The sequence below is a fragment of the Schizosaccharomyces octosporus genome, assembly GCF_000150505.1.
Source record: "Schizosaccharomyces octosporus yFS286 unplaced genomic scaffold supercont6.2, whole genome shotgun sequence".
Classification (NCBI taxonomy): Eukaryota; Fungi; Ascomycota; class Schizosaccharomycetes; order Schizosaccharomycetales; family Schizosaccharomycetaceae; genus Schizosaccharomyces; species Schizosaccharomyces octosporus.
The window spans coordinates 2,823,193-2,845,119 of NW_013185620.1; the positions used below are offsets into that span (position 1 = coordinate 2,823,193).

General features: G+C 38.5%; 10 protein-coding genes and 1 non-coding gene across 11 annotated transcripts; 5 read left to right on the forward strand and 6 right to left on the reverse strand.

The window, feature by feature from the left end:
* Positions 1-65: 65 nt before the first annotated feature.
* On the forward strand, positions 66-2,706 carry SOCG_00699 (septin Spn1). The gene is made up of 4 exons (XM_013163119.1): positions 66-1,010; positions 1,054-1,644; positions 1,702-2,066; positions 2,156-2,706. Exons 1-4 carry the CDS (start codon positions 807-809, stop codon positions 2,418-2,420), a joined length of 1,425 nt encoding a protein of 474 aa, XP_013018573.1. The 5' UTR covers positions 66-806; the 3' UTR covers positions 2,421-2,706.
* On the forward strand, positions 2,669-4,094 carry SOCG_00700 (Sim4 and Mal2 associated protein 1). Its single transcript, XM_013163120.1, has one exon. It carries the CDS (start codon positions 3,124-3,126, stop codon positions 3,961-3,963), a length of 840 nt encoding a protein of 279 aa, XP_013018574.1. The 5' UTR covers positions 2,669-3,123; the 3' UTR covers positions 3,964-4,094.
* Positions 4,023-7,559, reverse strand: SOCG_00701 (GYF domain-containing protein). Its single transcript, XM_013163121.1, has 2 exons — positions 7,433-7,559; positions 4,023-7,235 (listed from the first exon to the last, which is right to left on the reverse strand). Exons 1-2 carry the CDS (start codon positions 7,468-7,470, stop codon positions 4,184-4,186), a joined length of 3,090 nt encoding a protein of 1,029 aa, XP_013018575.1. The 5' UTR covers positions 7,471-7,559; the 3' UTR covers positions 4,023-4,183.
* An 838-nt stretch (positions 7,560-8,397) lies between these two features.
* SOCG_16304 lies at positions 8,398-8,512 on the reverse strand. Its single transcript, XR_001203006.1, has one exon. It is a non-coding gene; the product is annotated as a 5S ribosomal RNA (ribosomal RNA).
* A 213-nt stretch (positions 8,513-8,725) lies between these two features.
* SOCG_00702 (nascent polypeptide-associated complex beta subunit) lies at positions 8,726-9,514 on the reverse strand. The gene is made up of 2 exons (XM_013163122.1): positions 9,400-9,514; positions 8,726-9,218 (listed from the first exon to the last, which is right to left on the reverse strand). Exons 1-2 carry the CDS (start codon positions 9,443-9,445, stop codon positions 8,803-8,805), a joined length of 462 nt encoding a protein of 153 aa, XP_013018576.1. The 5' UTR covers positions 9,446-9,514; the 3' UTR covers positions 8,726-8,802.
* On the reverse strand, positions 9,452-11,874 carry SOCG_00703 (WASp). The gene is made up of 4 exons (XM_013163123.1): positions 11,481-11,874; positions 10,219-11,430; positions 10,034-10,166; positions 9,452-9,965 (listed from the first exon to the last, which is right to left on the reverse strand). The coding sequence occupies exons 1-4, from the start codon at positions 11,694-11,696 to the stop codon at positions 9,931-9,933; spliced, it is 1,596 nt and encodes a 531-aa protein (XP_013018577.1). The 5' UTR covers positions 11,697-11,874; the 3' UTR covers positions 9,452-9,930.
* A 160-nt stretch (positions 11,875-12,034) lies between these two features.
* SOCG_00704 (phospholipid-transporting ATPase) lies at positions 12,035-17,635 on the reverse strand. Its single transcript, XM_013163124.1, has 4 exons — positions 15,920-17,635; positions 14,908-15,858; positions 12,804-14,866; positions 12,035-12,756 (listed from the first exon to the last, which is right to left on the reverse strand). The coding sequence occupies exons 1-4, from the start codon at positions 16,430-16,432 to the stop codon at positions 12,135-12,137; spliced, it is 4,149 nt and encodes a 1,382-aa protein (XP_013018578.1). The 5' UTR covers positions 16,433-17,635; the 3' UTR covers positions 12,035-12,134.
* Positions 16,771-17,944, forward strand: SOCG_00705 (uncharacterized protein). The gene has a single exon (XM_013163125.1). It carries the CDS (start codon positions 16,831-16,833, stop codon positions 17,209-17,211), a length of 381 nt encoding a protein of 126 aa, XP_013018579.1. The 5' UTR covers positions 16,771-16,830; the 3' UTR covers positions 17,212-17,944.
* Positions 17,896-19,715, forward strand: SOCG_00706 (NUP37 family WD repeat protein). The gene is made up of 3 exons (XM_013163126.1): positions 17,896-18,238; positions 18,288-18,364; positions 18,503-19,715. Exons 1-3 carry the CDS (start codon positions 18,213-18,215, stop codon positions 19,615-19,617), a joined length of 1,218 nt encoding a protein of 405 aa, XP_013018580.1. The 5' UTR covers positions 17,896-18,212; the 3' UTR covers positions 19,618-19,715.
* SOCG_00707 (zf-HIT protein Hit1) lies at positions 19,653-20,732 on the reverse strand. Its single transcript, XM_013163127.1, has 2 exons — positions 20,301-20,732; positions 19,653-20,211 (listed from the first exon to the last, which is right to left on the reverse strand). The coding sequence occupies exons 1-2, from the start codon at positions 20,372-20,374 to the stop codon at positions 19,797-19,799; spliced, it is 489 nt and encodes a 162-aa protein (XP_013018581.1). The 5' UTR covers positions 20,375-20,732; the 3' UTR covers positions 19,653-19,796.
* Positions 20,733-21,054: 322 nt separating this feature from the next.
* On the forward strand, positions 21,055-21,888 carry SOCG_00708 (glutaredoxin Grx1). The gene is made up of 5 exons (XM_013163128.1): positions 21,055-21,131; positions 21,185-21,237; positions 21,436-21,512; positions 21,587-21,607; positions 21,704-21,888. The coding sequence occupies exons 1-5, from the start codon at positions 21,114-21,116 to the stop codon at positions 21,835-21,837; spliced, it is 303 nt and encodes a 100-aa protein (XP_013018582.1). The 5' UTR covers positions 21,055-21,113; the 3' UTR covers positions 21,838-21,888.
* Positions 21,889-21,927: the final 39 nt, after the last annotated feature.

Sequence of the window (21,927 nt, forward strand, 5' to 3'; positions counted from 1 at the left end):
GGTTAATATGTCTACGCAGTCGCTTACATTATCTTAGTAAACAAACAAAGTCTGTGTAAATAAACCTGTGTCGGGTTGGGTTTTGTGAGATACCTAGAGGGAGAGAATCAGAAAGTATTATCTAATTATACTTCAAAAAGCTTCTATTTACGAATTTCATAAAAAGAGGTGGCTTGCATTCGAGATGAGATGAATAAACCAGGGCTAATGTCTTCTAAGAAGGATGACAGCTTTTGTCAAAGAATCAAGTACCTTACTTTTCACCGTTAATTAGTAGCAATTGGTGCCGTGTTACTGCAACTACTGCGAGACCAGGCCCTTTCGATCTGAGGGGGAAATCTCGATGACAATGCTGAATCATCATTCAGAAGAAGCAAATATCAAAATGAAGTAGAAATTCAAAAAGAAAAAAGACAGTGGAGGAATCAGAATCTCCTTTGTACTTTCTTCCGTCAGATTCAGGCTACTGCCAGAAAGGCGTTAGAATCCGCAACTGGAAGAACTAAAGCTCGTTCTTATAGGAGAAAAATATCTAAATATGAAGTTACTTAAGAAAGTTTCTTTCGCGTACACGGTGAATGAATGCGCCGGCTTTTCTTTGTAATAATAGTCATGTTCGATTACTGAAAATTCTCTAGTTTTATTAATGGTGTAACTTATTCTTTTTGATTTAATTTTCAAAATAAGCCTAAATCATTTACTATATTTTCTAGTTTCATTTCAAAAAAGTTAAAGATTGTGTCCTACTCGCGACTCAACCTGCCTTCTTCCCAGAACCATCAACACGGTAGGGTCACGCGTAAATTATGGCTTCTACAATATTACCGGATTTTGTTCAGGAAACAGTGCAAGAAGATTTAAATCGCTCTTTAACATCTAAATCTGAATCGGATTCGTATGCTGCGAATGATAATGGGGTTCAAAATGATGGTGATGTCGAATCTTCTGAACGTGAAATTCCCTCTTCACACAACGAGCAAGAGGCTTCTGTTGCTCAGCCAACATCTGATGTATGAATAATGCTTTTTAGATATACTGACATATTTTTTTTAGCATCGTGTTAGCATTATTCAACGCAAGCTGAATGGCTATGTAGGATTTTCTACTTTGCCAAACCAATGGCACCGCCGATGCGTTCGCCAGGGCTTTGTTTTTAACCTAATGGTTTTGGGAGAAAGCGGTAGCGGAAAGTCGACGCTCGTGAATACCCTACTTAATAGAGATGTCCATAAATTGGGCTCACAACCTCTTTCAAGCGAGCAAGGAATACTACCTGAATCTACTGTTGAGATTGTAAACGATACTGTACATATAATGGAAAATGGAATTAATCTACATATGTCCGTGATTGACACTCCCGGTTTTGGTGATTTCGTCGACAACACTAACTGTTGGGAACCTATAGTAAACGATATTGAGGGCCGATACAACGAATACCTTGACTTTGAAAAGCGATTACCCAAATCTTCTATTAAGGATCCACGAATTCATGCTTGTATATTCTTCATCCAGCCCACTGGCCATGCTATGAGCGTCATGGAGCTTCAGGTTTTGTTAGCTCTTCATGAGAAAGTGAACATTATTCCCGTGATTGCTAAAGCCGATACCCTTACCGATGAGGAAATAAACTTATCAAAGGAAATAGTAAGATCAATTTTGGTTTATCATATGAAAGTTTCGCATAAACTGACTGATTATTAGGTTTTACGAGATATTCAGCAACATAATATTCGTATATTTGTCCCTTCTACATATCCCATGGATGATCCCGAGTCTGTGGCAGAAAACGCAGAGATAATGAGTCGTATTCCTTTTGCTATTATCGCCTCAAACTCTTTTGTTGTCAACAACGATGGTCGCAGAGTTCGTGCTAGAAAGTATCCATGGGGTATAGTAGAAATAGATAATGAGGACCACTCTGATTTCCCAAAACTTAGAGAGATGCTTATTCGTACGCACTTGGAGGAATTAAAGGATCGCACCAATGACCTTTATGAAGCGTACCGAACTGATCGTCTCATTAAAAGTGGAATTTCTCAAGATCATTCTGTTTTCCGTGAAGTAAAGTATGTATACCTTCGTATTCGGTGGTTCAATCATCCTATTAAATTTTTTTTTTTGTTTACGAAATTACAAGTACTAACTGACTACCTAGTCCTGCTGCCAAATTAGAAGAAGAACGAGCTCTTCATGATGAAAAACTAATGAAGATGGAGGCCGAAATGAAGGTGATCTTCTCACAAAAGGTGAAAGAGAAGGAAGATCGTTTGAACCAATCTGAAAAGGAGTTACGTGTTCGTCACCGTGACATGAAAGCGGCTTTGGAAAAACAAAAGGTAGACTTAATGGATCGTAAAAACCGTCTCACGCAGTCGAAATCCAGTGATCACGAAAAATTTAAGAGAAAGTTTTTCAAATGAGTTGCCTTTGCTTTTCTACTTCATGACTTCTTCATTCATTTTATGTTTTCCACTTACCAAAGTTTTTCTCCCTATTAATTTTTTTTTCCTACTTTGCAAAGGTTTTAAATTGGCAAGATATATGCTTTATCTTCTGTAATTGTACCATTCTTTACTTATTACTACTAGCTTTTTCAATCAAACCCACACCTAACAGTCTTTGCTATTTATCAAAGCGCTTTCCAATAATTCAATCTAACTGTTATATAGAATTTACATAACCCCTTAATCTATGCCTTTTAGACATATTCAATTTTTTTGTTTATTCACATTGTACAACCACCTTCTTCAATACTGAGGTTTGTATTAATCCTTTAGCTTCTCTTAGTAACCTTAGGTGACCTTTACTTTTGTGGGTTATGCTTTGTCTTCTTTAATTTTTAATTTTTTTGTTTTTTTTGTTTTTTTTATTCTTAAAAATAAATTCCAATAACGGAACAAGAATTATTTGTTATCGAAAGACATTGTATAGTCTTCCTACATACTAACCTGCAATGCTTTTGAAGTAGTTACAGTTGAAAAGCAGTCTCTTGGCATTGTAGTTGAATGAATACTGGCTTCTTTCCTTTTTTTTATTAATGAAGATTTACAAAATAAATGAATAAGACCGACCATATCATAAAGTTTATGAAATTTGAATGGAATCAACGTTGATTGATTACAGATGAGTCTTCAAGATCATCAGTTCTTTAATACGTCTTATACGGCATATCAAATGTCTCCTTTGTTCAAATTCGACTCAATAGATCTGTCTGAATTGAGTAAGAAATTACAAAGGTACCTCAAATACGGTTCTACCCGGGGTGATAACTCTCTTATGGATGTTAGTGCCAGAAAGTTAAATATAGAGAGTGCATTGTTCTTAGAACTTGAGCGAGTGGATATTTCACGTGTTTTAAAATTATCAATCACTTACTCTACAACTAACGGCACAAGTGAAGTTAAACGGCTTGGGCAGGCTTTTTTCTTTGGTCCATTAAAAGAATCAGATAGTGAAAATGTCAGCTCGATAAATACGAGTGAATTCACTCAGTTCCCTTTACTGTTAGTTCGAATGGATGGAAAGCTATGGCATCGCATCGAAGATTTTCTAAAAGTCCAATTCGATGTTCAAATCATCCCCCGAAAACTCACTTCTGAGACATTGTTGAAGATTTTTAATTCCTGGGAATTGTATGTAAAAAATACTGTTCTTTCCATGCCAATTGAATTCACTTGGTCAATAAATAAGCCCAATTTATCGAACTTAAGTATCTCTATTCGTGCCGAGGATTGCAATCTGTGGATGAGGAGTTCAAGCTCTCCTTGCATTTACGACACTTTTGTTCGCCATATCAAAAGATGTACTTCAATTGACTTAACCCATCATCTTTTTGCAGTTACCAAAATTGTTATGGACAGTGGCATAATGACAGCTTCCGGTAAAGTTAAATTCTTTTCTAACTCACACTCTCTTCTGCCTACAATCTTGTACCTTATAGAATATCCTATAGAAGCTTTATAGAAGGTGCAAAAGTTTTACGCTTTCCAAATCGCATCTTCCTCTGAAGACCTTAAATTATTCCGGCATTTATTTAGACTATTTATTGTTTAGACATTCATTTAATCTGTCAATAGACTTATCGATGAAACACATTTTTTAAAATACTCAATTAAAAGTAATTACTAATATTATCTATACGTATAATACAGTAGGCGATCCAAAGTTTCGTCAATCACCAAATTTAAGTACGCTTCTTATTTTTCTTACCAGTGACAACCTTGAAAGCAGAGTTCCATTCAGCCCCTTGCTTTGGCTTAGTACGAGCAACACTGCTCCAAGCTCCAGAGCTACCGTTTTCCTGACCTTTGGTAATAGTTCCATTTAAACTTTCATCTTTACCAGAAATATCTGCCATACGACGTCGCATAAATTCGCCAGCAAATCTACGACCGTCCATGGTAGTACTGTTGGCATAAATGGAATCGGAAATAATCTCAGCAACCTCATTGTTAGACTCAACAGGGAACGACAACAACATATTGAGAAATTCTTCATAGTTGACGCCTTCATTTAAACCTTTCAATGAGTTTTTACACCACGAAAGAAATTCAGGGGAGAGACCAGATGAAGTAATAACCTGCTGTAACTTGGATGGGCTAGGCTGTGAATTTACGGGATTAGCTACCGCAGCAGGCTTGGAAGTTGGTGAACGATTGGTTGTGCTTGTACTAGTGGGTTGTTGATTGACCACTTTACCACCTGGTCCTACAACTGACCAGCTATCCTCAGTTTCTAGGGTAGTTTCCAAAAATGCACTCAGTTTCTTATTCTCCTCATTAGGTGCTGATACCGCGGGAGCATAAGTTGCAGGCTTAATAACTTTGGCAGCAGGAGTGACATTTCGGGTACTCGCGGCACTAGCAACGGTAGCCGCATTCGTTGCTGAACTCGCTAGGGGTTGTTGCTTGGTATGAACTTCCGCTTGTTGAATATTTTTCTTCAACATTGGTGACTTCAAGGCAGCATGCTTTGACCAAGCGTTAGGGGTGTTAGTAGATCCAGAGCCCCATACAGATGTAGATGCCAATGTCTGAGGTGCCGGTTTAGCTGCAGCTTGAGCCTGAGCCTGAGCTTGATTTTGGGATTGTACTTGAGAAGCTACTGCAGCCTTACTCTTTAAGCTTTCGTTTTGCTTTTCCATACGCTGAATTTCTTGAGAAATGGATGTAGCAACATCATTGACCTTACCCCAAGGAGATCCAGCCTCCGCGGGTATACTGGGTTGACTGGGTTGATTGTTTGCGGGCTTCTGATTAGTCTTCTCATTGTGGTCTGGCATATCACCATTTATTGCGTTCTCCATCTCCTTGTGAATGGTTTCATCAAGAGATGGCATACGTTTGGTGGGCAGTGACTTCCAAGGGGAAGGTCGAGGTGCAGTAGCTCCCGTTTCAGTAGCAGCAGATGCAGGTTTATTAACTGATGGAATAGATTGATGCTCATCAGAATTCCCAGCCGTAGATTCAATAGGCTCAACTTTAGGCTTCGTTTCTTCCTTAGATTGCTTTTCTTTAAGCTCTAACGACTTCAAATTCTTGGACAAATTAGAATCAACAGCATTCCGTTGTGTTGGTTCATATACCTTTTCTTTATTCTGACTAACCGCAGTAGCATCCTTTTCGTCCTTGTTCGTAATATCAGAGGGAGAGAAACTAGTATGCTTGTCTTCCTTGTAAACATTCTCATCAGGTTGGCTCACGATATTTTCCATTAACGATTTCTCCAGTGATTGTGATTGAACAGATGCTTTTCTGCTTGCATCATTATCATCTTCACGTTGAGATTGCAGAGATCCCGGACGTTTTATATCTCTGGCTTCTAAAGCTTCACTATCATTATTGGGAATATATGTGCTTGAAGGCAAATCAGTACCTTGAGCATTCCAAGAGGGATTTTGATTGTTTTGCACTGAAACCGGAGACAACGGTATCAAGAAAGGTTCGAATTGATTTCCGACTTGACGAATGAAAAAAGCTAAAGAATAATATTCCTCTTCTTCAAGACGCTTGACAGGAAGGCTCAGCGGAAAATAACCAGCACGATACCACTGATGCATATCGACACCGCTAAAGGGACCTTGTATATTATTTTGAGGGTCCTTATAAAGCCAGCGCAAAACAGCAGGTGGAATTAAAGACGCCAAATGCTGTGGAAATTTCTCAGGCGGAAAATAACTGGATGCTGCCTCACCAGGGGTGGATTGTTCACGAACAGAACTGCTGGAAGCTCCATTTTCATTCATGGATATCTTAGCTTTAGCTTTATCTACCAAAATGTTCAGAGGAGAATCAGTGTCTCGCGCTGGAATACCCCCACCAACGGAATAAGCAGGCGAGTTTGAAAGTCTGGTGGAGCCACGATGCATAGGCGAATTTATGCCTTCGGGTAAGGCATCAGGCTGAGGGGCACCACTAAATTGTTCATACCGAGAAACGTTTGGAGAATCATAAGCATGACCAGTAAATTGGGCTAACGCAGGATCAACATCGTGTGGAGGATTTACTGGATACGATGTCGGCAGCGAACTGGATTGTTGAGGAAGCCAGCCATAACCGGAAGGATTATTAATACTAGATCCGATAGAACGAGACTGAGGTATAGAGGTAGAGGAAGGGCTAGCATTCAAAGAAGTTCTCTTATAAGCAGTGAAAGGACTACTTACTTTAGGTGAAGCTGCTCCAGCCACGGTGTTTGAAGACGGGAAGCGATCCTTCAAAAACTTAGGTGACATACCTTCAGTTGCAAGTGCACTTGGAAAAGGAGATGTAAAGCTTTTGGAAGGAAAGAATCCTGAATTTGAATCCACAGACCCCAAGGGATTTCCTCCAATCGAAGTCGCATTCGGATAGGGAGGGCTAGGGTCGATATTGAATGTATTGGAAGCTGTCGTAGGTATAGAAGAAACAGTACCCTTTTCACTCAAATTATTCGTATTCAGGGAAGAGGTATTACCAGACGTTGCGGGGTTGGCCGTATTTGACGAAAACGAAGGCACAGGAGGAGTAGATGAAGCCACACCGTACGAATCCCAAAAGTTACCTGATTTTAAAGAGAGTTTTTTATGAGGATCTGAAGCTGTAGCAGTCGTCGGATCTGCTTGCAAATTCGCGGGAGATCCTGCACCACTAGCGCCAGTCGGATTCATAAAAGAAGATAACTGAGGATACATATTGTTGGTAGACGATAAAGAAGGTTGGCTTTCTTTTTTATTCAATGGATTCGCCAATTGGCTCCTAGAAAATAGAAAGTTAGCATCCATGATCATCATAGGATGTCAGTTCATTATTAAGAAAGTCCTTCGCATGGTTTCTAAATAATCCAGGAGAAAGCACAATTACAAAATCTTTTTGTTTCATTGCTCCTCTTGTTCGGAATATACTTTTTTTTCTTCACAAAATGAAAATCATTAAACCACTCATCATCAACTTACCACTCCATATTACTAAATACGCTTGCTTCTGAATTCATTTTTTATTCCTATTCCTTTAAAAGATTCTTTCACGTAGAAGAAATCTCGGGTAACTTAACCAACAGAGAAATATGTTGTAAGGTAAAAGGTTCTAGGAAAAAGAACGTAAGTATCCACAAATTAAATAAATAACGAGTGCTAACGTGTTGTGGGGGTTTGGGGCAATTTGTTACGTGGGGGTTCCAATAGGAGCAGTTGTCTGCAGAAAAAAGGGAACGAAAATTATTTAGCTGGGCAGAAAAGTGCATTCATTCTTTTTTTAGATAGAAAAAAATTTTTTTATGAAGCTATTTTGCATTGAATTTGATTTGTGGTCATTTTCTTTGAAGTCGTGTGCTTGCTGTTGCTGAGCTCAACAAACATTATTTATGATCATTTTTTGGCTTACAATTCAAATATTTTTTCATTTTTAAGTAGATATAAAATATTATTTTTTATTTTACTATTCAATGTAAAGACTTGGTTAGAAGCACGTATGTCTCGTACTGCAAACAAGACAAGGCTCTAATTGAATAATTACCCACTGTGGTTTATTTGGTAACTATCTTTTTTTATTTAAACAAGTATATTCCTATTCCAGAATCCTCTTTAAACCTGAAGCTGATATCTAAGCTGGATGATACGAAATAACCATACTAGCGGACAATGAAAATAGTCTAATAAATAAGGAAGACTAAAAAAAAACAAAAATAATCCAAGTATACAATGTTAGCCACGATAGTAACAATAAATGTAGCCACTGAATGCACGTTTACCATTGTCCATGAAGTGTGACTTGTGAAGTAACAAAGCCGAGTAAAGTCGAGGAAATTGGATCTTCTGTTATTTTTCAAAAAAAAAAAAAAACAAGTAGCTATAAACTCTTCTAAGAAAGGAAATTAGACATGGAAAGTTGAGAAAATAAAAACAAAAAGAGTTAAAGAAAAAGCCTACAGCATCCCGGATTCCCATGTTGTCTCCAACCATAGTACTAACGAGACCCTCAGACGCTTAACTGCAGTGATCGGACGGGAACTGGTGTTTTCGCCTAGGTGTGGCCGTCGACGACTTTTTATAGTCCATGGAATATATGAAGACCAAAGAGATAAACTAATACATCGATTTCTCATTAAATACGAGCCATAAATAGTCCACACAGTTCCTGTAGGAACGGTAGGTCAACTCAAGGTGTTTTTTTATCAAATTATCCAATGGACTACTACAATACTGTTGGATCGCAATCTCTTCCCGTATCAGTATTTACGGTCATAACTAGATTCCTTACTCTACGAACAATTTTCGTATACAACGTACAATTAACGCAATCAACATGAATTATTTTCGTTGGTAATTTAGTCTTGTTCGTCAAATTTTTCAACAAGGTCGGGAATGTCAGCGTTGTCGCCAGACTCACCGGCAGCACCCTTTTCGTTGCCTTCGCTAACCTTGAGTTGCTCAGCCATTTGGCGGAGAGCAGTAAGAGACTCGGGACCAAGGTTGTTCAAGATGCCAGGGAGGATGTCGGTCAAAGACTTCTCTTCGGGTCTACCATAAACAGCGACAGTCTCGTTGGGAAGAGAAGCTTGAACAGCGGGAGAACGGAAGTTGATGACACCACCATCTTCCTTGAACATATTAACTTCTTGGATACCAGGAAGAGTTTGCATGTTCAATTTCTGTAAAGCACCTTGAACCTTCTTGTCATCGCCAGCACCGGCAGAAGACTTGGCAGGCTTTTTGACCTTACGACGAGGGGTACCCTTACCACCTAATTGTAATTTGTTAATCAAAGTTCGGGTTCTCCAAAATTATATTGTTCCTCTATCAACATAGAACCTCAAACTTAGCTCTATGGTGTACCTTCCACGATAAATATCTATGCAAAATATTTATTTCGTGTTTGTGTGCACCCATATGTTGCTAGGTGAGAGCCTATCATGATTACATACCAATACGAGCACCAGCTTGCAACTTAGCCAACTTTGAGGGATCCATTTTTATCTATTTGACCAAAACTTGAGTATTTGGTTGTGGAAGGACATTTCCATTATGGGTCAAATGTTGTGCTACCGAAATTTTGTGACTGCTCAAGGCCTGTTCCTGTTCTCTCTTACCAGACTTTTGTAAACGAACATTCACTAATTAGACAATTTAACGACATCAGTACAATCTGCTATTTCCAATACTAATGGGGTTGTACTGAATAATGAATGATTCTGCAAATTGAAAAATACAAGTATTCGTAGAATAAGCTTTATACACTTAAAAATTTAAAAGTCATAACAAAACAGCATAATACATATATTTTATCAAAAGAACGACTCACATTCTTACAATACCAAATGATGTACAAGATGTCCAAGGAAAAATAGTCAGCGGGCAAAGTAAAAACATAGTACTTTGAGAATTTTTTAGATGAACATGTCACGTACAAAAATTCTTTTTCCAAGGTATTCGTGAAAAAGTTTTCGTTACTCTTTTTAATCCCACTCATCGTCGTCTTGATCTTCATCATCTGTAGAAAATTGTTAGTAAACAAATTAACGAAACCAGAATATGAGGGCTTCACAAATCTAGACATACCACTTTGGGAAACCTTCGTTTTACGGTTGTTCAATGCACTGGCAAGTGCATCCATTAGATTGTTACTAGAAGGAGTTTCCGGTGGAGGATTGGAACCTCGTGCAGAACTAACACTAGGAGAAGCGGTAGATTTCTAGAGAAAAGGTTAGCAGTAGTAAGGTTTGGAATAGTACTGAAAAACTTACTCTACTTTTCAACATATCCACACCTCCACTAGCACGGATACTTGCCATCAAATCAGCTCTACCACTTGGAGGTGAAGCTAATGAATCTCCCGAATCACCGCTCGTAGAAGGCATGGGGGGAACTGGCGCTGGCGCAGGAGGTGGAACTGGAGAAGAAATTGCTGGCATGGGAGCAGGAGGTGGTGGTGGAGGAGGTGAAGCACCAGTCGGTAACGGAGGAGGTGATGTAGCAGGCAAGGCTGGAGAAGGTTGCGTACTAATCGTAGTAGCGTGTTCATGTGGAGAAAAACTTGGGACAGAGCGGTCCGGGATCGGAGGAGCTTGTGAGGAAGACGGAGGTGTGATCCGAGCTGTAGACGATCGGGGAGGGGGTGGTGGAGGTGCATTGAATGCACGAGGAGCAGGAGTCGTATTCTTAGGAGGTGGTGGAGGTGGAGGAAGATTTAGTGAGGCAGAACCTGGAGACCCGGCACTTGATAACGGTGATTTGACCCTGTTCCTACGGGATGGAGGTGGAGGAGGTGCTCGCTTCTTGTTTGCAGCGAGGGCAGATGAGCTAGACTTCGGAGGAGGTGGTGGAGGTATAGATGATTTTTTCAATGTCGAAGATGGTGGGGGAGGTGGAGGTGGAGGTAAATGAGAAGAAGTTGATGCTGTCCCGTTAAGAGCATGATTAGGTACAGAAGGAGCAGACAAAGGCGATCCGTTGTGACTAGGTAATGAAGGAGGGAGAGAAGGAGGAACGGCAGGTGCAGATGGTGAGGTTGATGTATGTGAAGGTTCGGGAACGTTACTGTGTAGATAGGATTTGACGAAATCGGCGTTCTGCATAATTTGGTCTTCTGAAATGCCCATCTTCACAAGAGATTGGATAAGGCTGGGATCGAGGTCTAGGTTTTGCGAATTTCCCTTTATAGGACCAGGTTCTCCTGTCGGATAAGAAGGTGTGGTGTAAGAATTTGAGGTTTGTCTACTTCCGGGGGATCGTTTGGATCCCTTACGTGTAAGAAAAGAGAGAACGGAATTTTCTATAGATTCTGGATGGCAACCTTTTTCAACTACTTTGCGATAAAACTTCGATCCTTCGCTTTCGTCAGAGAAACTGAGCGCTGCAAAACATTGATCAATTTCAAAAGAATAGAAGAATGTGCGATCTTGGAAATATTCAAAGTTTTCATACAATTCTTGATCCCACAAAACACCGCCATTTCCCTAAATTTAATGTTAACTATCTTCTCATACGGCAAAATACAACGACTTACCACAACGTCAACAAGCTTTAACCAACAACATTTTAGTGTCGTATCATAGCATAAGACAGCTGCTCCACATAGTCCAGTATACGACCATCGGTTTGGGTCGGGATATGCGACATATAACTTTGCGATGCCAGCGGCAAGGATTTTGTTCGTGCTTTTCGGAATATATTTCCGGATAATGGATTTATCCTCTTGTGTTACGGAAGATAACTGAGGCATTGAAAGCGTCTTATAAAGTGCAATGCTGAAATTATTACTTCTAGGGTATGTTGTAGTGATGGGGTGTATAGCTACAAACCTACTATTCCACTACGATGCAAATGCATTCAGAGAACATACCGTTTACTGGTGTATGGTGGGTGTTCGTAATGTTTTTAAGGTAAAACGATAGTTGTCGTTACAAATATATAGCGCAAACGACCACCTTATACGAAAGTAAACAAAAAAAGAAAGAAGGAAAAGAAAAAATTGCTATTCTGGTTTGCAGTCTCAATTTTCTAGTCAAATTAACAAGAATACATGAAAAAGGAATGGAATAGCTGAAGATATATAATAGACCGGGCTTTAGAAGTGAAAGTTAAAATCATTATTTACTAAATAATAATAATTTGTCTATATACAAAAACCTCCAAGCTGTATCTGAATGCTTCTACATTATTAAGCTACCGTTTGCGGACGCTTTGTGGAAGCTACAGAATGCGAGGATGGTAGGGATAGTGAAAATCTGGAACGCTCATAAGAAAGATTCGAAGGATCATCTCTCACCGAAGAAGCTAAAGAAGGTGGTGCTGTTGAATTTTCGACCGTAGAAGCCTGATCTTCTGTCTGAAGACTTTCTTCTCGTTTCAATTTCACTTTCAGCAAGTCGATTTCCCTCGGATAAAACAACTTTTGTGCTAGGATAGTAGACAAACGAGGAAACAAAGATACCACAATGGTTAGTAAATTTACTACCCAGAATGTGAATGTTTTACCCACTCGAAAAGTTGATTTATGAAAAGCGTTTGAACCTAGGCATTCCGAATAAACTCCAGTCCAAAACCAAAATATGATTAAGCTGAACAACCACGTACCCACAGAAATAAGATCTAAACTTTCTTGATTTATGAGGATAAACGTGTTGATTACAAATATCACAGGTGACGATATGAATAAGCCAATATCTTCAATTGACTCAGTCTGATGGCCTGTAGGGCTTACAAACCTGCCAGCGTAAAACACGAAAAGGGCCACCCCAAAGCAGACCATTGATTGATAAACTCCATCCAAAACAGACAACCTATACATTGTTAATTTATTGAAATGAATTTGGCAATTGCGACTTACCAAAATCTCCTTTTGTTCCATTCTTGTCGCAAAATACCCGACTTGTATAAATGAGGATACTTGAGAGATGCTTCAGCATCCACGTCTTTATCAAAGCAACCACTCACAATAACGGGAAAAGAAGTGAATAACAAGTTGAATAACATTACGTAGGTGTAATCGAAAATGTAATTGCCATCAAACTCATTAAAAAGTTGATACCAAAATAAAGTAAATGTCCATATAACATTCTTATAAAAGAAGTTTGAAATCATTTGGGAAGTCCTTTTGTAGTTCCAGCGTCCGTGTATCAAAAGCAAGCGAGACAGAAAGCGGAATTGACCCACGGCATAGTCCGAAGACATCGCCGCTGCTTGACCTTCAAGACCAGCTATTCCTACCCCAATATCCGCTTGCTGAATCATTGAAACATCATTGGCGCCATCACCAATCGCAAGTGTAGTGACATCTAACGACCTCTTGACTAAGGATACGACAGCCGCTTTTTGTGAAGGGCTAACCCTACAGCACAAAACTGTTCTGCAGTTTTTACACAGCATGACAAATAAATAAGCAAACTCACTTTCCAGTACCATGCTTAAAACACTTCCGTCTATGACAACAGCATAATGAGTTGAAGGAGGGTCATGATTTTGCATCAGTGTTTTGAATTCCTCTTCGCTTCCTTCCAATCCAAATTCTGTAGACAGATTCTTCTGGATAAAATCTTTTATTTCTTCTGGTTCAGAGAAAGTAGAATCAATACGGATAATTGACATACCGCTTTCCAACAAGTTGCAAGAATACCCAATGTTAGTAGCAGTTTCAACCTTATCGCCAGTCAAAACCCATAACTTAATCCCTGCTTTTGAAAGCAAATCTATGGTTTCAGGCACACCCTCCTGAAGTTTGTCTTCAATAGCAGTTCCTCCCAGTAAAGATAGATCCCTTTCAATTAAATTTGAGACTTGGTCAATTTTTTCATTTCGATTATGTAAAGCTGAATTGGCCTCGTTAAACTTAACTTTCCATTCTAGATATTCATTTTTCTCCAGTTTTCTTTCAGCGATACACAGCGTTCGAAATCCTTCTGCAGCGAAGAGTGAAAGGTCTTGCGTTGTTTTCTCGATTAGTTCGCTTGAATTATTTTCTGCCAACTTGTTGAGTATTACGCTATCAGCTCCTTTGCAGTAGAGATATATTTCGTTATTTCTATCCCGGATAATTATACTCATTCGTTTCCTTGCTGATGTAAATGGAATAATATCTAAAACTTGGAATCGGTTGCGTTTTCCAAGTACTTCAACAATATAGCGCTTGTTTTTCGTACTTTTGAGAACAAATCCTAAATTGCAAGCACCTTTCACCAAAGCCTCTTCGTCTGGAGATTGAGAATTATATACCAAAGATTCACCATTTCCGTCTGTAACAACAGAGTGACAGAGACTCAGTACGGTCAAAAACTTTTTACAATATTCTGACTGTTCAGTTGGTGATTGCAATTCCTTGACAAGTGCACTTGAAACAAACGAAGATGTCTTCGGATTCCCGTATTTGCTTAGCTTGATCATTTCATTCCTATCCTCTTCAATCTGATGTAGCCGTTTGGAATCTGCACGACCAGCAGCTTTGTCAAAACCGCGTGTGGCATCAGTATAAGCTTCTCCATAGACTTCACCATTTATGGTAGTCCTTCTAAAATTCATAACATTTTGAGTCAGGGTTCCTGTCTTGTCGGAAAAGACATACTCAATTTGGCCCAAATCATCAGAAATGTTCCAAGATTTCGGAGAACAAGGATAATCAAGGTTTTCGTCATACATTTCAATATCACTATGAATAAAAAAGGATTGCATTGTACGAACTATGTCGATTGTGATGTATAATGAGATGGGTACCAGGTTTTGAAAAAGAATTAAGCAGGTGAAAATGCTTACAATTCCCTGAACAGGTACCGAAGCTGTAGCTCTTGATAATTCATAGAACTCGTAGACCTTCGCAGAATTCTGGCGAGCTGAATATACCATCCTTAAAATGCCAGATATGATACACATCAAAAAAAGAAGTAAAAAATTCAGAGCGATCTAATAAATTAGCATAAAATTAAGCGTTGATATATACGTACAGTCCAATTGAGTTCCCTTGTGATTCGACTTCGTTTTGACGGAGTAACCCCTCGATTCATTTGGATACGGGTTTCAGAGCCTGTATATAAAGCTAGTCCTATAATCCACTTTGAGTTTCGTAAAGTACAACCGCAAAGAGCTATATTAGACATGTTGAATGGCTCCTGCTTTATAGCAGAAGTACCCTCGGTATTTTGATTTGAATTATCGGAAACCTTAGTTTTTAGGACACCAACCAAATTATACAAATCTGAATGTGGCTCTTCGGATTGAATCCAAAAAGATGCAGAGGAGCACTCAAGTTCGGATCGACATTCTTTAGTGGAATACAGAGAATACTTGTCCTTTAAATTTGTTTCCCCATCAAGGTTCTTCGTCTCGACATAACAAACACCTTCTTTGTTTTCCGTCGATAGGATTAACAAGTCGGCAGGAATGGCTTCATTAGCACGAACACGAACGATATCACCTACTTGAATTTTCTTTCGGTAGACCGGTTCAAAATGAGCATCGGAAGACTGAAGAGGTTCTTTTGGGACAACAGAAAAATTTTGAGAATGTGATGCGTTTCCCATGCCAAGAACCTCAATGCCCTCTCGGGCCGTCATGAGAGAGAAATTCGACGAATAAGAATCACGACTATTTCTTCTCGAGTAAAATATGGAAGGAGCATAAGATGGGCACTGGGAAGCGTTTCCGAATGATTTGATATTGTGGTGAAGAGTATGTGAAACGAACTTTTTGAAGCGTCTCCAGGGCCCAACATGCTCCATTGAGGAATTCACATTTTTCCATCCAGTCAACTTAAATGTGATAGTATGGTTGAATTTGTTGTCTAGAATTGACCTTCTGTAGTCCTCGAAACCATCTTTAATTGCAGTACTCAATAGAATAATGGACAACGGGATGAATGGCAAAGCAGGATGTCTTGCAGCAAATGTAGGAATACACTATAATTTGAAATTAGTTAATAAAAAGGAAAAAGAAAATATTTTTTTTTGATTAATTTACCTGAAGAAGAATTAGAAAGAGAAAAAAGACGTTTGCGACATTCTTGAACTGATTATAAAGGTTCTTTGGAACAAAATTCAAAGGAGTGTACATGGTTGTCCGTATTTTATTACTAGGAAACGTCTGCTTTGGAAGATTTGCATGCTCATCTGGAATATGATTCACGTAAATACGACGAGATGGCGTTTCATCTGGTAAAGTAGCCTGTCCAGAGATCGAAATCTCCTTTGTATTCGCACAGGATGCAAGTTCGGGATCCGGGGGCCTATCAGTCGAGCCCGACCTTTTCCGATTTGAAAGATGAGAAACAGAAATTGTAGATTCATCTTCGACTGGAATAGCAGAATCATGAGAGCTTCTTATAGAAGCTTCAAAATTTTCTGATTTTTCTAAATATGGATCAAAAGTAGACTGTGAAGATGAAAGATTTGGCTGCGAAGCTGAGACGGGAAAATCTTGACCAAGTAGACTATGTGAGCTATGATTAAAAGAATTTCCCTTAAAGTCAGTCATTCACAATTCTGCTTTCACTCCTTGCAATCCCTTTGCGATACAAGTGGCAGAGGTATGAAAGAAATACCCATGTTGTTTTCATATTCGTAAACAAACAATGCAGGCTCGCCAACCTCAACTCCTAAATATTCGCTTCACAGCTGAGATAAATAGAAAGTAAACAACCACGTAAATATGAAATGTTAAACTAACATCGGTAAATAACATTAAACTGGTTTTTAACTCATCCAACTAAGTATATGGCTCGTTGTTAATTCATGATGCAGCATTGATGTAATGCAGCTGTTCATCAGTATATATAGACATGGCAGTAAAACCATTGAAGCATTCTTTTATAAAATAGCTCAAAGACGAGTATTAAAGCTTTAACTACACAAACATTTATAAGACCTAGGAAAATGGCATTTCGAGCAACAAGATTCGCATGGTCTTGGAGTGCAACGGCACCTAGAAACACGACGATCCGTCAGTACATTAAGGAAACGCTAGAACAAAGTCCGCAAAAACTTGAAAAACTCAAGAAGGCATTGGGCAAGAAAGGTGAAGAAATCTCGCAAGAAGTAAATGAAAAGCCTGCCGAACAGCTGAAGAACGAAACTGCAGAATCCGTCAAAAGAACAGCTCAGGGTGTAAAAGACACGAATTATGAAGAAAAGACTAAGAGCGCTACTCAAAAATTGAAAGAAGAGTTTGACGAAAGAAGCTCTGATGTGTTAGGCGATGCTCGGCGTGATGGAACGCTAAAAGAAAAAGGAAAAAAGGGAATTAAAAAGGAATAACAAGATACAAAGCGGATTCTCTTTAATGATTCTCTTAATGATTATGACTGATACGAATAATACATGATAAAAAAAATAGTTATGCGCTGTGCTTTGTTCCAATTCACTTACTATCAACTAGTATGACATCTGTACTAGTAGAGCAAGAGCTTTAGACCCTATTAAAAGACAAATGTAGACAGTTGGATGCGGACGTAAAAATTCTGTATCTGATTCTTAGAGCACTTGCTTCAGGCACTTTACTTTGACTTCGTCTCAAGCACAGTAGGTTCATTTACTAAATTTACTAAGGAAATTATCTACTTTTTTTGGTGTCATATACATACAACGAGGCATATCCAAAATATACATGCATTTTTGTCTTTCCTTATCCAATTATTTATTAACGATAACGACCGTAGCTCGTGACTGCGATTTTGATGAGATACTATATAAGGGCAAGTATTTTTTTCAGAAACACCACATTCGTTTATCCACACTATTCACAAGCCAGTCTCACAGTTCTATGTAACTGGCTTGGGGAACGTGTTGGAAAGAAAAAAACCACTGTGGTACTTCATGCGGAACGGAACAGCTTTCCTTTCGGTCCGTAATAAATCGGTGGGATAATTCTAGATAAATAGATTTTTCTGTTAGTTAGTTTGCTCAAATGAATGTTTACTGTTTAGATCATATTGAAGTTGGATATTTTTAAAGCAATAGAATGTATTATTGTGTGTAATTTGAACATTTGATTGTATTGAGTAGAATGATGAAGAAACATATAAATGAACCATAGGAAGAAGGGAAGGTAAGTAAAAGTAGGAAACTGTAAACTACGCGTTAGGGAAATTTGACGGAAGTAGGAACATTGGTATTTTTGTCAATAATTCTTTGGTTTATTATTATTGACGTTTCTTTTCTTTTATTACTTTGGAGTGCGAAATACCAAGCACCTTTGAAAACTTTTGAGACCCGCTTACTTTTTCCAACGCTTGTGCTTGTTGTCTTTTATTTTTAGGATGGCGTTTTCGTCAAACTCTTTAGAGTATGTTGGGATTTCGAGGATCTAGGGTATTGACATTTTGTTTTTCTAGGCTCACTTTGGGAAATCGTCCTTTTACTGCAACTTGGTGTCCTGCTTCATCCAGTTGCTCCAATTTGCTAGCTATAGGTGAGTAGTTCATGGGATAGCGGAGCCTTTGGTTTACAAATTTCATATGAATGCTACTTTTAATTTTTTAGCAATCGAATCTTCTTCATAGGGTTTTTTTCTTTTCTTTTACGTTTAACGAGACTAACATACTTCAAGGGCATGATACTGGTATAACCATTTATAAGGCTAGGGAACACTCAAACGGGGAACTGTCGACAAAAGATCTGGTCAGACTTTATACTATACATATAGGCTTGCCTGTTTTGAAGCTGGCATTCTCCGCGAATTGCACATTTACAGAAAATGACAAAGAAGTAAAGCCGCATCAGGATAATGAGAAGGAAGAGCTGTCGGAAAACACGGAGAAAACCGAGTACACATTATGTTTTGCATGTGTATGCCAGGATAACACAGTACGTCTAGTCGTTGCTCGTAACGACTCAATAATAACTCAGCATGTTTTGGGAGGGAAATCTGGGCATCACAGTTTCGTAAATGCCATTAGCATTGTTGATGTATACTCTGCAGATAATAAACTTGCAGAGCAAGTGATTGCCTCCGTTGGTGATGACAACACATTAATCATCTGGCGACTTACTGACAATGGCCCTATTCTTGCCGGTTATCCTCTTTCTTCTCCTGGTGTTAGTGTTGAATTTCACCCTTCAAATCCCAATCATTTGCTCGTTGGCGAAAAGTCTGGAAATATACGAGTCTTCGATTGGACGAACCCTCCTGACTATGCTGACGAAATGATGGATCCAGACGTTTCAGATCAACTCACATCAACCACACCATGGCTGTATACGTTGAATGTTTCCCAAGTTGTTCATAGCTATCGAAATGCCGCGTTAGCGTCAACTTTAGCAAACGCCCATTGGGTCGGTTCCGGTGGCAGCAGTATCCTAGCTGTATGTAGAAGTGGTGCTTGGTTGCGCTGGGACCTGTTTGCCAAAGCACAAGGAAATTATGATATGGAAGAGGATGAAGGATACCCCCAACCCCGTACGCTTTTACCCGATTATCAAGGTGTTTCTTTATTTCCTACCGTTTGTGGAGCTTCTCCCCATCCACGATACGTGGACTATTTTTTGACTGCCAGTTCTGAATGTCCAGGAACCATCCAACTAATAAACGTTGCAGAAAAGGGTTCTAGCTCTAATCCGCTACAGTTAGATGGCTTGATTGTAGACATGGCTTGGCATAAAAGTGGTAACTATGTCGCCATAATAACGGATTCCTCTCTCTATATTACAAAAGTAATGGGTTAAAGATAGATCGAATAAATGAAAGAAAGCTATTACGAACGAATATTAGAAGTAGATATTAAACACTATTATACAATTCAATTCCATGTTGTCTTTTTTCCTTGTTAATCTACAATATACAGATTATGATGTCCCGTTTAAAACCAACCAAAAAGCTCTTGTATAACATTTAGGGAAAGGTGTTAACCAGTATTTTCCTCCTGGTGATAGTATTTGTCAAGAATATAGGAAGCAAGCTGTTCAAAGTCTGGATTATGAAGTCGGTTTTGTTGGATAGCGTCCAATGTCCGTAGAGGGACAGGACCTGTTTCCGTCTTTTGAAGTTCGACGAGTCTTCTCATTGAAACCGCTATTTCAGGATTTTCTTGGAGCATTTTATGCACCTTGGGATCATCAACAGCTTGATCAATTTGGGATTTGGTTGGAAGAGCTTCTTCTGCGATGGTGGGATATTTTCCATTAACGAATAAAACATTAGGAGATGGCTTTGGGGGAAGAATGCTATATTGCTTTTTACTCTCTTTACCGGTATCAGAGTTACCGTCCGAAGTAGCTGAACATTGTTGCTGATGTTGCTTGTAACAAGCAAGCGAACAACTAGAAAATCTTTGTTAGTAATCAATATCAAAATAAAAATAGAAGAAAAAGAAAAGCATCTAGCTGATATGTCTATCCAAGTTACTTACTAATGAGCAGAGCATTTTGGGCACTTGTATTTTGCTGGACCTTCCACGCAAACGACGCAACTTTGTTTATTCATTAGAATTTATTTTTTATATTCTTTCTTTTGAAACTCAATTTAAATACCAACAGAAAAAAAAAAAGGAAAAGTGGAAAACGAAATTCTTTTCTGAAGAAGATGTAGTACTTGGAGATAATTCAACTACTTTTTGGCCCTTTAAAGACACAAAATAGCAGAAATAAACACCAAATAAATACGGGAGAGAAAATTATAGGAGGTGAATCTTGCATACAAGTCTAGTATATATTTCTTTTTCGAAATTTCACTAACAACTATAATACTACAAAGTATCCTATAAGATAATATATTGCACAAACAAATCTTCGAAATTAGTATGTCTCAGCGAAATTGTTGTAAGCTTGCTCAAGTGTGAAAGGTATGAGGAATTTATAAATATTTCTTTTCTCTTTGTGTCTAGTACTATGATTTATAATCCTACGAACGGCTGTGTCATTGGAATCCGTAATTAGTAATATTCATAAGAGATTTGTGTTTATGGAATCATCTTGGACGATTTTTTCAAAAGAAGCTTATATGTTTTTTTTTCTTGGTCAAGTGGGTTTAAAAAGTAATTTTTTTTATTTAATTGCGAAATCTGTTTCAACGAGTTTCAATCTTTTTTTAATTTTTAATTTTTTTATTTTTCAGTGTGTAAACAAACCGTTGAATCTCTCAAGTAACACTACCTGACGTAAGCACAACAATATATAAGAAGTAAGCTAGCGTGTATTTTCCCATCACCACATATCTGTATAAAATGTCTGTCGAACAATTTGTAAGTTTGAATCAATAGGGTTTGGTTATTTATTTACTCATACTTCTTTCTAGGTTGATACTACCATCGCTAACAACGACGTTGTTGTCTTTGCCAAGACCTATTGGTAAGTGCTTATACTTCTGGTGTCCTTCACTTCTGGTGCCCTTCCGGACGGAGTTTCTCTTTGTATTTTTGAGGATGTACCTTTTATTCTTATTTTTTCCTTTCTATGGCGAGAATATATAGCGTAGAATTGCTCTCGTCTTTCTGGAATAGTGACACGATTTGATTTCCAAGTTCAAATACTTACACGGATTTGTAGCCCTTACTGCCATGCCACCGAGAAGGTGATTGCTGATGAGAAGATCAAGGCCAAGATTATTCAATTAGACACTTTGGGTACGTTTGAAACGCTTGTCAAAAGTTTTGACGATTAGCAATTATTTAAGGACATCTACTAACATTTCCTTTAGATAATGGCGATGAAATTCAAGGTATGGCAAAACTACTTTGATGAATCGAGTAGTACTCGAGTTTCCACCGATCACCATGTGGTTATAAGCACCAGCTACTAACAAGCAATTTTATAGCTTACCTCTTGAAAAAGACTGGCCAACGTACTGTTCCCAGTGTCTTCATCCACCAAAAGCACGTTGGTGGTAACTCTGATTTCCAAACCTTGTATAAGAAGGGCGGTCTCTCTGGTCTTTCCGGTACCGCTTAAATGAGATTTATATAACGAATAAATATTTCTTTTTTTTTTTTTTTCCTTGAATTGTCTCGCACAGCCAGTGTATGTATTATTTCATTGAAT

What these genes read in the sequence shown, in the direction of transcription:
- SOCG_00699 (XM_013163119.1), top strand. Translation starts at nt 807, where the DNA reads ATGGCTTCTACAATATTACCGGATTTTGTTCAGGAAACAGTGCAAGAA. An exon ending in TAAACTTATCAAAGGAAATA is followed by an intron (nt 1,645 to 1,701) that starts GTAAGATCAATT and finishes ACTGATTATTAG; the next exon opens with GTTTTACGAGATATTCAGCA. An exon ending in TCTGTTTTCCGTGAAGTAAA is followed by an intron (nt 2,067 to 2,155) that starts GTATGTATACCT and finishes CTGACTACCTAG; the next exon opens with TCCTGCTGCCAAATTAGAAG.
- SOCG_00700 (XM_013163120.1), top strand. Translation starts at nt 3,124, where the DNA reads ATGAGTCTTCAAGATCATCAGTTCTTTAATACGTCTTATACGGCATAT.
- SOCG_00701 (XM_013163121.1), bottom strand. Translation starts at nt 7,470, where the DNA reads ATGAATTCAGAAGCAAGCGTATTTAGTAATATGGAGTG. An exon ending in GTATTTAGTAATATGGAGTG is followed by an intron (nt 7,236 to 7,432) that starts GTAAGTTGATGA and finishes TCTATTTTCTAG; the next exon opens with GAGCCAATTGGCGAATCCAT.
- SOCG_00702 (XM_013163122.1), bottom strand. Translation starts at nt 9,445, where the DNA reads ATGGATCCCTCAAAGTTGGCTAAGTTGCAAGCTGGTGCTCGTATTG. An exon ending in GCAAGCTGGTGCTCGTATTG is followed by an intron (nt 9,219 to 9,399) that starts GTATGTAATCAT and finishes AATTACAATTAG; the next exon opens with GTGGTAAGGGTACCCCTCGT.
- SOCG_00703 (XM_013163123.1), bottom strand. Translation starts at nt 11,696, where the DNA reads ATGCCTCAGTTATCTTCCGTAACACAAGAGGATAAATCCATTATCCGG. An exon ending in TAAAGCTTGTTGACGTTGTG is followed by an intron (nt 11,431 to 11,480) that starts GTAAGTCGTTGT and finishes CATTAAATTTAG; the next exon opens with GGAAATGGCGGTGTTTTGTG. An exon ending in TGGATATGTTGAAAAGTAGA is followed by an intron (nt 10,167 to 10,218) that starts GTAAGTTTTTCA and finishes CCTTTTCTCTAG; the next exon opens with AAATCTACCGCTTCTCCTAG.
- SOCG_00704 (XM_013163124.1), bottom strand. Translation starts at nt 16,432, where the DNA reads ATGACTGACTTTAAGGGAAATTCTTTTAATCATAGCTCACATAGTCTA. An exon ending in CAAGGGAACTCAATTGGACT is followed by an intron (nt 14,867 to 14,907) that starts GTACGTATATAT and finishes CTAATTTATTAG; the next exon opens with ATCGCTCTGAATTTTTTACT. An exon ending in TGGAACAAAAGGAGATTTTG is followed by an intron (nt 12,757 to 12,803) that starts GTAAGTCGCAAT and finishes AACAATGTATAG; the next exon opens with GTTGTCTGTTTTGGATGGAG.
- SOCG_00705 (XM_013163125.1), top strand. Translation starts at nt 16,831, where the DNA reads ATGGCATTTCGAGCAACAAGATTCGCATGGTCTTGGAGTGCAACGGCA.
- SOCG_00706 (XM_013163126.1), top strand. Translation starts at nt 18,213, where the DNA reads ATGGCGTTTTCGTCAAACTCTTTAGA. An exon ending in TTTTCGTCAAACTCTTTAGA is followed by an intron (nt 18,239 to 18,287) that starts GTATGTTGGGAT and finishes TTGTTTTTCTAG; the next exon opens with GCTCACTTTGGGAAATCGTC. An exon ending in CTCCAATTTGCTAGCTATAG is followed by an intron (nt 18,365 to 18,502) that starts GTGAGTAGTTCA and finishes ACATACTTCAAG; the next exon opens with GGCATGATACTGGTATAACC.
- SOCG_00707 (XM_013163127.1), bottom strand. Translation starts at nt 20,374, where the DNA reads ATGAATAAACAAAGTTGCGTCGTTTGCGTGGAAGGTCCAGCAAAATAC. An exon ending in CCAAAATGCTCTGCTCATTA is followed by an intron (nt 20,212 to 20,300) that starts GTAAGTAACTTG and finishes AAGATTTTCTAG; the next exon opens with TTGTTCGCTTGCTTGTTACA.
- SOCG_00708 (XM_013163128.1), top strand. An exon ending in TATTCAATTAGACACTTTGG is followed by an intron (nt 21,513 to 21,586) that starts GTACGTTTGAAA and finishes CATTTCCTTTAG; the next exon opens with ATAATGGCGATGAAATTCAA. An exon ending in TAATGGCGATGAAATTCAAG is followed by an intron (nt 21,608 to 21,703) that starts GTATGGCAAAAC and finishes GCAATTTTATAG; the next exon opens with CTTACCTCTTGAAAAAGACT.